We start from the raw sequence: 12,386 nt of genomic DNA on the forward strand, positions 1-12,386 counted from the left end.
TTAAAGATCACATACCACATTACCATAACGATTAATGCTACACAGGGTCTACAGAGAGCATAAGAAACAAAAAGTCATGTTACCTAGAATTCCCATAAGGACTGCAGGCTCCTTGGAAGGAATTTGTTGCAAAAAAGGCAGAATATCATCAAGAACGAACCACTTATCCAAGTATTCCAAAATCTTTCCCAAACAGACTAAGGAATTTACACGCACCTAATAAATATAGAAACAAACCCTCTAAACTAAAGTTTTATAAAAATCACTACAAAAATTTAAAATGAGTACAACATTGATCTAGAGCTTTAAAACTATTCAGAATCCATGTGTTTACAGGATTTGAATGTTCAATTAGTTTACACAAAAGATTGTTATGATTATCACTCCAATGCTATAATTGCCTCGGATTAAACCCCACTGAATTCAGCAGATTTACATCTGGCACAGTATTTATTTCTTACATTTATATACTGCTCCATAGCCAAAGCTCTCTGGCCAGTTTACAAAGATTAAAAGACTGAACATTAAAAAACAATATACAAAATTTTAAACCATAAAAACAGCTAACATTTAAAACATTTTTTTAAAACACTCAACCAGGCCAAAGCTAGTTCTGGAGTCAGTTAAACTCAACATATGCTGTTAAATGCCTGGGAGAAAAGAAAAGTCTTGAACTGGCACTGAAAAGATAACAATGTTGGTGCCAGGCGGGCCTCATCAGGGAGATCGTTCCATAATTGAGGAGCCACCACAGAAAAGGCCCTCTCCCTTGTTGCCGTCCTCTGAGTTTCCCTCAGAGAAGGCACCTTAGAGGAGAACCTTAGATGCTGAGTGTGGTGTATGGTAGGTCCATGTCGGAAGAGGTATTCCATCAGGTATTGTGGTCCCAAGCCATGTAAGGCTTTATAGGTTAAAACCAGCACCTTGAATTGGACTCAGAAATGTACAGGCAGCCAAATGGAATATCGCCCCATCTAGACATGCTTCAACAGGAAAGGATCTCTCTCCAGTAATAACCCATCTCACTTCTGAAGATGGGGGAAACCTGAAACAAGGCCTCAGTTAAAGTATGGGCAGAATCATATGGGAACGGTAAGTCCAACTACCCTGCACCCAGTTTTTTTTAATGGTTCTGCATTTCCTTGCCAACAGCACCTAATGATGTAGAGCAGAGTTAATGAGTTCATGTCACGAGATCACAACATAAGGTAAGTGGCATGATGTATTTTAGTGGAGGGGAACTTGACACAAGGACACCATTTTTAGTCTTCAGCATTATCCTCTCCATAGTGTATGCAGCATCATTTAAAGAGAGGAGTTTATGATCATGACAACTCAACATGCAAGTTTTTAAAATCCTCAATTTACATTCTGTTGTACTGAGCTTCATGAGAGAGTTCTTCAATACAAATGCCCTTATGGATTGCTTAGGTACCATCTGCAGTTATAGATATCCTACATCCAACTTCCTAAACTGTAGTTTAAGTGCTCCATGCCCCTGCTCCTCCTGTTTTGTGCAGGGTTCAGGATTATAGGAAACCATCCCCAGCAGTGATCATGGAGAATTCACGCATTCCCTCCACTTGCATGTACAGTCCTGCAGCCCGCTTCCTAAACATTTCTTTTGTTTTTACTTTGGTATTGGGCTCTATAGTTCTCATTTTGTAAACATTTATGGTAAGACTATCCAAAGTATCAGATAAGAATACATTCTCTAAGTAGTTCTAATAGCCAGCAATTTATCACAGAGAAGTCTTTGTGTAAATGCTCATTTTATCAGTAAAATGGCTATACTGATAATTTCAGCAATACTTAAGCTAGAGCAGCTGGATTCTCTCTTACATAAGCCCTTTTCAGTTGATTCCTTCCCACGTGCATATCTAATGCAGGACTATGCCCTGTGGCACCATCCCAACATCTGCACAATCAGTACAATCTTGGAAAGGAAGGCCTACAATTGTACAGGTGTAAGCATATACATTCTCCACACTATTAGAAATCCTGTGCAATTGGGGTTATCGATGGTGTGGAGAGCCTAATGACATACAGTTCTACGTGCATAAACTCCCCCTTCTGATGCTGAGTGCACAGACGTTGGGGATGGGAGGCATGGTGATGTCAACATGGTCCCACTTCCCACTCCATGAGTTGGACCCCCTTATAGAGAAGTATAATTTGCAATCAAAGTGGCTTCTATTAAAAAACAATTACGAGTTTAAAATTAAAAAAAACAAAAGCAGAAGAAGAAAAATTATTTCTGCTTAAGCTTGGTTTGTGCATAATGCTAACCCATGGCTTATTTAACCCATGGATTGCTGAATTGTGGGTAGTCATAATGTGTGAACCCAGCTGCGCTAACAAACCATGGTTTGTTAATGATAAGCAACCCAAAAAGCCTGGTTAAACGGCTTTTTTGGTTGCTTCGGTTGTTTTATCAGGCTACAGAGGCAGCAGGCAAGAACATTCCCCCCAAAAAACCAGCCACTCTACATGCCAATACTAAAGTGCCACAAAGGCATTTGGGATACAGGGAGGGAAGTAAACAACTCAGGGATTAAGAAAACAAACTAAAGTTTGCTCAATAGTCTCCCAGATAAACCCTAGATAGGGCAACAAACCATGAGTTAAATAAACCATTGATTAGCATTATGTGTAAACCAGTTCATAGGTTTAAATACTTAAAGAATTTCACAGAAGTCAAATATTAGTTAACTTACAGCAAGAGATGATGTCTGTAAACATGCATTTTTAATTCTTGGTATCAATGAATTTTTCATAGATGGATAGTCTATAAGATTGGCAAACGTAGGAATTATGTTTAAGCAGAGTTCCTGTAAATGAAAGTAACACAATTATATATAAAATACTATGTAGTTTGCAAGTAAAGTTTTTGTTTAATGTAATCCATCATTTTCCCCCCTTGGTTCACACTAATATTTTTAGTAATATTTTATGTAATATTGTATTAATTTAAACATATATATCTCCCCATTCCTAGCAGTTTGTGGCAATAATCCAAGACATCACAATACAAAAATATAGTCATAAAAACATTTATTTAAAATGAAACACAGGCATGAAATGTTTTCAGCATAGGAAAACGTCCCTTATCAAGGTTATGAAAGTATTCCTGTAGTAACAAAACTTTCAGAACAGGCCTATAAACTTGAATCACACAAGGGTAATACCCCTCTTCCCTGAAACAGTTTTAGACAGGCTTTATATAGTCCTGGGATGAGTGTGAACTATGAAGTTTTCAGTGAAACATGACTACAATTCTTACAACAGATTTATACTTGCTCACTTCCCTATCATTTCCCTACATAGAAATATAGTTCCTACCCAATGTACATTTGTTAAGAGGGGAGGCAATGAACATTTGCAAGAAAGGTTGCTGTGAAAATTTAACACACCTTAACAACACTCACAGCACAAACAGTAAAAATCTGATTGAACATGAAGGTACCCAGTCCGAGAGACTCAGTGGGCCTGTTCAGACAACATACTAAGCCATGGTTAGGCCACTAAACCTTTTGCAGAAAATGGTTAAAGACGTGTTTAAAACGTGGTTAGGTAGCCATCATGGTCAGGAATGGTTCACTAAGCCATAATGCTTAGCTTAAAATGCTTAACCACTGTGGCTTAGCATGTTGTCTGAACAGGGTCAGTGGGTAGCCTACTTGTCAAGGAGAGGAACAGACAAGAGCTACAAGGTGAGAAGATAAGAGCTTTGTCAGATTGGCATGGGTTACAAGGGACATGTCAAATAGACAAAGGACCATGATGTTTCCTGTGCAAAGTATAGGGAGAGTTTCTGAGGATGAGCAGCTGCCAGCCTCAGTACTGGGTGCTCCTTCTCCCCTCTGCTCCTCCTCCAGCATGGTTGCGAGGAAACTATAATATTTTGCTTCCATTTTAGATTAACCACTGCTTGCGTGTTGTCCATACTCTAAATTTGGTTAAACCTAATATGGCTTGTTCAAAAAAACTGGTTTTGTAGCCGTTTTGTATCTAACAATTCAGAGACGATTAACCAAAATTTATTGGGTTGGAATGACACAACAAACCACAGTTAATCAAGAATGGAAGTGAAAGCTTCCAAACTCCTCCTTACAGCTGCACTGGATGGAGGAGGAGGAGCACTTGGTTTAGCATTATGTGCAAACCAGTTCATGGGGTAGTGAGCTACATAGCTGTCTACCAGAGCAGTCTTTAGCACAGTTATTCAAGACACAAGGTATGTCTGAAGACTTTGCCTTCAACACTGTCAGTTCTACATTCTCACCTCCCCACAACTGGTGCTAAATAGTTGGTTTAATAAAGCTGGACAGTGGGGTAAATCTATTTTTTCACACTTTCTCCATGTTCAAAGTTTTATTATTACAAGCAGAGGGATTTTTGTTGCACACTTCTAGACCTTTCTGACCACTCTTGAAAAACAATAAATTAATTAACGGAACTTGATCTTCCAAAAGTACTTGTAATGGAAGTTGATGTTCCAAAAGTAAGTACTAAAATTTAAAGCTCATGACCTTAACTATCCACCTCTTTATATTCTTCCACTATTATTGTTAACACATTTATTGGATGCCACCTTGTGAGAGCTTGCCCTAAATATTGCATAAAGACAAATAGAATAAATAAATAAAAATGCAAGAAAAAAGATGTTCCTTTCATACATATAAGGATGTTAGAGCTATACTGAAATTGAACAAAAAACAAAGTTATCAGACCTGTATCTGAATTGAAGGTGCTTCTAAGGCTCTGTAAACCATTGGTAGAACACTGTTCTTTATTTCATCTGGAGGTGTTTTCGTTAGCAGCAAGTCCATTTTTTGAAGAAATATCAACAAAATCTGTTTTCAAGAAATATTTACATTATCAAATACTTTATTTTTTGTTAATCACATTCAGGGTAACGTTTGCTCATAAATTATATGCTCAAATATTAATGTAAACATAGCAAACGCATACACTCACCATGTTGCTAGCCTGTAAGCATGGAAAACAAGAACATCTTGTCATTACTTTCTGTTTACGGTACTATGCTCATGCAATTTCTAACAAAATGAAGTGTGTCCATAAAATGTAATATGGTAGACTGACCAACAAGAGTTCTATCATTTCACTAAATGCTCACTTGGCACATAACATATTCAACTGAGCCATAGCTAGTAGACTGGTATATGGGGTTGATTCACATTTTTATAGGGTGGATCCGTTTTATGAAGACATACCTGCTTGAGCTTTTCATTTCTGAGTGCCAGTGACTAATACCAGGAAAGTAGGAATACCGAAATTTATGGCACAGTGATAGCTAGTCATATTGACCTACACAATAGTCTAAGTGGCAGGAAAAGGAAGGAAAGGAACCTCTCGTGCAAGCACTGAGTCATTACTGACTCTTGGAGGGACGCCAGCTTTCGCTGATGTTTTCTTGGCAGGCCTTATAGCGGGGTGGTTTGCCGTTGCCTTCCCTGGCCGTTATTGCCTTCCCCCAGCTAACTGGGTACTCGTTTTACCGACCTCGGGAGGATGGAAGGCGGAGTCAACCCGAGCTGGCTGCCTGAAACCATCTTCCACTGGGATCAAACTCAGGCCGTGGGGAGAGTTTCAGCTGCAGAAACTGCTGCTTTACCACTCTGTGCCACATGAGGCTTAAGTGGCAGGAAAACGTAGATTAAAATTCCCTTTCAGCTATAAAGCTCACTGGGTGACCCTACCTTACATGATCACTGTAAGCATAAAAGGAATGGAGGAGAGAACCATCTATTCTGCCATATTTATTTTGAAAAATTTAACCCTGCCTATGAAAATTATCCAAGTGTAACAATACAAAAGATTATATAACATTATGCTAAAAACAGCTGATAACAAATATGTAAAAGTTACTTGGACAGGACTCTACTATGTGCCCCTCTCCCAAACAGAGAAGGCAAAGAGTGTGTTTGTCTGAGGGCGGCAACTTGCTGCCGCAACAAGTACACTTTGTAAATGGCTCTCGCAGGGCCATACGCCCCTAAGGGGCGATACAAAGAAAAATGGAAACAGATAAAGATAGAAGAAACTAAAAGAAAAATAAGAAAAGTTTGAATAAAAATGCCGAACTATGTACAGTATATTGATTTCAATAGCCAGAAGCTTCCCTCACGAGGTTACCACTATGGTGGGTGAAAAGAGACTGAGGGAAAGGCGGGGACCGTTGAAGCATGCGCACTTGGATGTGGGGGAGGGGTTCCAGCCTAAAACGCCGTTAGCTATAGAAGTTTTCCTGAGCCAGGTCTCTGCGCAGGCGCAGAGCCCATATGTGTGATGCACAGAGACCACGATGAAGAACCCAATAATATCAGTAGCTTTGAAATCAAATTAGGATTTTGTTTAGATGCTCTGTGCAAACAGAGTGGGAAAAATATATGTTACATTTAGCGGGGGAAGTTCTTAGATTGTGTCTACAACATTTTGTCCTATTTTGGAAGTATTTTATAGGGTGACACTCTCTGAACTTATCTTAAACCAGGAAGCAGAGAAGGGGTAAAAGGGACATTGAAAACTGTCTGCCCTATACAAATATGTTCTTCAGGTTTTTTAAAATCCTGCTGAGACTCAGACTAGTACTATTCAACCCACATTGTGAAAAGGAGGGATTACTGTGAACCCCAATATCCTATTACTAATAGAAAATAGTTAGACCAACGTGTAGGAAAATAGGTACAGTGGAGGAATAGTGTAGATGAAGTTCAGGATTTAAGAACAAAAGCAAACAGATTTCAATTACTATGCAACACTCTCTTTTTTATTATTTATAGGCCAATTCTTGGCTACTGTAGTGACATATCAGAATAGCAATTTATTTTTCAAGACATGTTACCACTGCACAGTCTCTACGGAGACCAGGGGGAGCTACAGATAAGAAATTCCATATTTATTCTAAGAGGAAAGGCCTTCCTAAATCCTAACAAGACATAAAACAACTGGCTAAAAGGTTGTTGTGTAGCCAGAATAAGAGAATACAATCTCTTATTCTGGCATGCAATTACGGCTGTTAAGATTTAATGGGAAATATAGATTTCCAACAGAAAGGAGAATTATGTTTACCTGGATTGGTTCCTGCTGTTTAAAGACAGGGCTGAGATCAGGTAGAATTAGCTTTATGTACTCTTCTTTGGTACATTCCTCCGCAATGAGCAGAACATTAGGCAGTACAAATGGTACCATGTCTGGGTTTACAAATTCAGATGTTAAGGAAGGCAAAATCCTCTGCACTATAACACGCTAAAAGAAAATGGGCATATTACTTGCAGGGCACATTAGGTTTTCTTCAAAAACCTCACACATCATTTATAACAAGTTTCATGCTATCCCTAAGGATTACAATTAAAGCAAAAATACTGCAGTATTTTAAAAATAACGTTACTTATCAGTTTGCACTACAACACACTTTTAAACTGTCATGTTAAATGAGAAACTGTTATGGCCCTTTGCTCCTCAGCCTAAGAATGCAGTCTATTATGGAGCAGCAATACATGATTCAGGTACTGACATAGAACACATGACTAATAAAATGGTCTGAGATTGCCAACCTTAGGTAGTTTGGGTAAAACTTTTGGCAGCCCTTTAAAAAATTGTGACTTTTGAAGATTGTCCCTTTGGAATAAAGAATCGAAGTACTGTAGTGTCATGGCCCCAACATCATCAAAGAATGGTATCTAAAAATAAAAAGAAAGAAAATGAGATGATCCACATACTATAAACAAGTATAAAATCTGAAGTATAAAACAGCCAAGGTAGCAGTAACACTAAATGGAATTTTTCCTTTCTGAATTTTCATATCTGTTACCTGTAGTCTAGACACACGTGAAATATTATTCTCCCTACATACATACATATATGTATATATTTCTACCGGATAAGAGTTCCATTGAAATCATGAAGTGTTTCCTTAGTAATAACGCAGAATATTTTATTTCTAGTATTAAAACATTTGAATAATAATCTTCAAAGACTCTCATAAGCAATAATATTTTTGAAAACCATGTTCAAAATTTTGCAGTTGTACACCCATTGCTTAATACAGAAGCTTAAAAGGGGGTTGCCTTATTTTCTGCAGCTATTTTAAGTAGCCCTTCAATTTACTTACTTTAGTCATTTGGTCTGCATCTGGTCTGACTGCTGGAGCTACATTTAACAGTAATTTTGCATGTTCACAGACTTCTTCTGGGATGTTTTGAAGGTTATTGGGGCCCAAACGGCTAAGCTGCATCAATAAAGCATATGCCATCAGTAACATTAGAACAAAATCTTACATGTAGTATGTGTACCATATAGACTATGTGTAGTCTGTACTAAAGGGATAACAAAATTCTGCACCACTGTAACACAAATTCTGTGTCAAGAAAAGCTGGTTGTGCAACCTGCGTAAATCATACATATTAAGCGACACACACACATTCTGTATTATATAGTGTGGGTCTGTGCATATGATTTTGCTAATGCAAGACATACATGCGGGAACAGCAACAAAATGATACAATGTATCCTCACTCCATAATATGAGTGTTCTTGTTTGGGGTTCCAGCCAGCCACCTATACTCTCCTCTAGGATACTTCATTCTACTCTTCCCTAGCCTCTAGTTTTCCATTTTTCTTTTCTAAATCATACTCAACAATCCATGGCTTCTGAGCATAATCAGTCCTCACTAAGCTGTTTTGGGAAGGGTTGCATCACTTATGGATTTTTAAGAAGCCTTTTTGTATTTCTGCAAACCTCCAGATTCCTTCAAGCATGTTGATACCTCTCTCTTGTTTCTTAGTGGCCCTATTTTGGCTCCTTTGCCATCAGCACTCATCAGTTGACTTTGAATTAGAGGGAGTGACATTTGTTTATTTTCCATAACTGATTCTGCCCTTTATGGAAGGGGCAATAATCTCTGCATGGCACAGAAGCTTCTTCTCCTGACCTGCGGGGAACCCACTTTATAGATCTCACCAGATACAGCATGCATTTGCATTTTCACGTTCCCCATCTTTGCACCCATAATGCCCCAGAACTGAAAGCAGAGATTATTTAATATTTACATTTTCAAATGTGAATTTAACAATCAGATTCACAACATACCTGATCCAGTTGCCTGCTGAAACTTTTATATATATCTTGCTTGTTGACCTCAAAAATAGGCTTTCCATTATTAAACACAGCATACATGATTGCTCCTAGAGAGTACATGTCACTAGCTGTTTCACAACTCACTGAAAGTATATATTCTGGTGCCAAATATTCAGGATTTGGAAGACACAAAGATGGCAAGTTTGGGTCCCATTCTTTACAAGAGAACTTTTGCTGCAAGAAGAACAGCAAGAAAGTTACATAAAAAAGAAGTGCAAGTTTAAACAAAATTACTCAAGCCATGCTTCTTTAAATTAAGCTTAAGGTCTAGAAAGTGTTATCTTAACATCTAGAGATGAGCATAACTAAACGAAAGAAGCCAGCCTTATTATACCAACAAGGAAATAAAATCCTATGTTTAGTCAAAGTGCATCCAGCTGTTGTTTTTTAGCATAAATATCTGGAGCTAAGTAAATGAGATCCGTACCTCCATACTAGAAATAAACAGAATATATCCGCCTACTCCACTTTAGCACTATCATATAAGAAGCAGGACTATCTCTATTAGCAATCAGTAGCCTATTTCCAATGACCTCAACATAAACTATAAAAACTGTTCTTGTACTAAAAAGCAAGGATTTCTTTACTTGTTCTACGATAGTAGTGTCTCACAAATTCACATATGTCAACAAGTCATATCCTTCTTGCATATGAACAAGAAGCTTGTATGCATTAGGATGAGAGAATTGTTTAATTCTGGATCATGAAAATAAATCTTATGCTCCGTTGTGATTAATAGGAGTTTGGAACGCTCTTCCAGAACATTTGAGAACTACAAGTTCAACCGCAGCTTTTAAAGCTCAGCTAAAAACTTTTCTTTTTCCTAAAGCTTTTAAAACTTGATTTTGTTCTGACTTTATACTGTTAGTTTTACCCTACCCAGTGCCTGTTTACCCTACCCTGTGCCTGTTTGCTTTCTCTTCCCCTCCTTATTGTTTTATTATGGTTTTATTAGAATGTAAGCCTATGCGGCAGAGTCTCGCTATTTACTGTTTTACTCTGTACAGCACCATGTACATTGATGGTGCTATATAAATAAAATAATAATAATAATAATAATAAAAAAATAAAAATAAAACCAAAGCATGTAAATGGGGCATGTTATGAGATCGATGCACTGATAGACAGATAAACATTATGACTTAGATTCCAATATTTTCAGCCTGTGCTTCACTGAGGATAAATAACAAATTAAACACAGTTCTGGGTGGGGTTACACTCCCCATACAGTTTGGGGGTGCTTCTGGATCTGTTGCTCCAAATGACAGTCCAGATAGATGTGGTACCCAGGAGTGCCTACTATTAGCTTTGGCTGATATGCCATGTGCACCCCTTTCCTAGAGTTAGAAGAACTAAAGATGGTAGTGCATGCGCTGGTAACTTCGAGGCTCGACTTCTGCAATGCGCTGTACATAGGACTACCTTTGTCCCTAGTCCGGAAACTTCAACTAGTTCAAAATATGGCAGCCAGGTTGGTCATTAGTACATCTAGGGGTTACCATATTATACCAACTCTAAAATCACTTTACTGGCTGCCAATTAGTTTCCGGGCGAAGTATAAGTGTTGGTTATTACCTTTAAAGCCCTACATGGTTTGGGTCCAGGTTACCTGCGGGATTGCCTTCTCCCATACAATCCACCCTGCACTTAGGTCATCTGGGAAGAATTTACTACTGTCAGCCAAAACTAGGCTGACAACTGTTACCTAGTGGACCTTCTCTTCTGCCGCTCCCAGACTGTGGAATGACCTGCCAGGAGAGATTCGTCTACTTAATAGCCTTTTCGACTTCAAGAAGGCTATAAAGACTGATCTCTTTCAGCAGGCCTACCCAGTTGAATTTTAAGATATTTGACTGTTACTTTAATATTGTATTAGTTTTATATGTTTTAATCAGTTTTAGGTATTTTATGGTATTTGTATCTAATGTTGTTCCCCATCTCGATCCAGAGGGAGAGGCGGGTAAGAAATAAATATATTATTGTTGTTATTGTTACCTCTTGCTCAGATGGATTTATAGACTGAATACAGAAGTCAAATCCCATAATTTTCCATGCTCCACTTTTATTCAAAATAATGTTTTCTGGAGTAAGGTTGCCATGGACCATTTTCACACTGCTATGTAGAAATGACAAGCCTTCAGAAACCTGTTAGGAAGAAGATATTCTTGTCAGTGTGTTTGTTTTGTAGCATTTGAAAGCCTTACAAACTTAGCTATGAAGTGTTATGTTAATGTATTTCTCCTTGAAAACCGGGTTAAACAATTCACAGAAGTGTACTGGCTTCAGAAGTGTTGCTGCTGTTGTAAGGAAGGCAAAGTAGATTTAAGCCCAGACCAGCAGTGTCTCTTGGGCATAGCTGTACCCACTGCACAGGGAAGAGGCTTTCAGTGGCTTTTCATCAGGCCTAGAGAATGTGCAACTGCTATATGAATATTCCCACCTATGTCTTAATAACAACAAAGTGTAACTAAGGCAACTGTCATTAGGCCTTTAAACTCTCGTTGCTCATGATACACTGCTTATATAACAGAAACTGAGCAGTCACAAGTTCTTCTTCTAGAACATAGAGAAAAGTGTGAGGGGAAGTAAATAAAAATAAAAAGCTGTCTGCTAGCAAGTCAAAAAGCTGAGAAGCCCCAACAAATCTACCTTCTAAATAGATAAGACGATACAAGGCAGAGTGGCTCTGCTCGCTTTGCATTTGCGATTTTACAAAATGACAGGTGGCTACTGTGCAAATTTATTGTGACAGCAGCAGTCTGTTCTGTTGTTTAGGCAAATTTTGTGGTGATGTTGGTGAATACTCAGGGTTGGCAGTTCTGAGATAATAAAGCATAATATTGCTGAAATGTTGCAAGACCCCACTCCTACAAATACTTTTATAAATGTATCTCTAGTCATGTATTTGGCTCCATTGAATTCCAGTGGATAAAGTTAAAATACACAAAGCTGTTTATGAAACTATGTTTGACACTGAGAGCATTAAATCTACTGAAGCATTGGAATTTAAATGAAACACACACACAGGTCACCAATACGCATACCTGCAACAAGCCATATTTCGTTTCCACATCATAGAGTTTATATTCTTTGATGTCAGATGGTAAAGGTGAAGGAAGGTTGTCCCAGTTGCCAAGTACATTAGCCAAACTTGCACAAACTGGTTCTGTACAAAATGCCAAACAGTCTCTAGAAGGAAACAAATAATCAGCCTATGTGACAA

At 38.2% G+C, this 12,386-nt stretch overlaps 1 protein-coding gene across 1 annotated transcript in view; it reads right to left on the bottom strand.

Annotated features, from left to right (window-relative positions):
- SCYL2 (SCY1 like pseudokinase 2) overlaps nt 1-12,386 on the bottom strand; it is a 31,930-nt gene that overhangs the window by 11,291 nt on the left and 8,253 nt on the right. The window contains exons 4-12 of the mRNA XM_063133730.1: nt 12,208-12,352; nt 11,159-11,308; nt 9,116-9,337; nt 8,138-8,254; nt 7,581-7,706; nt 7,096-7,272; nt 4,734-4,856; nt 2,718-2,831; nt 84-216 (exon numbers count right to left, since the gene is read on the bottom strand). Coding sequence (XP_062989800.1) covers nt 84-216; nt 2,718-2,831; nt 4,734-4,856; nt 7,096-7,272; nt 7,581-7,706; nt 8,138-8,254; nt 9,116-9,337; nt 11,159-11,308; nt 12,208-12,352 — 1,307 coding nt within the window. The remainder of the gene's footprint in view (nt 1-83; nt 217-2,717; nt 2,832-4,733; nt 4,857-7,095; nt 7,273-7,580; nt 7,707-8,137; nt 8,255-9,115; nt 9,338-11,158; nt 11,309-12,207; nt 12,353-12,386) is intronic.

The sequence above is a fragment of the Elgaria multicarinata genome, chromosome 9, assembly GCF_023053635.1.
Source record: "Elgaria multicarinata webbii isolate HBS135686 ecotype San Diego chromosome 9, rElgMul1.1.pri, whole genome shotgun sequence".
NCBI classification, from domain to species: domain Eukaryota; kingdom Metazoa; phylum Chordata; class Lepidosauria; order Squamata; family Anguidae; genus Elgaria; species Elgaria multicarinata.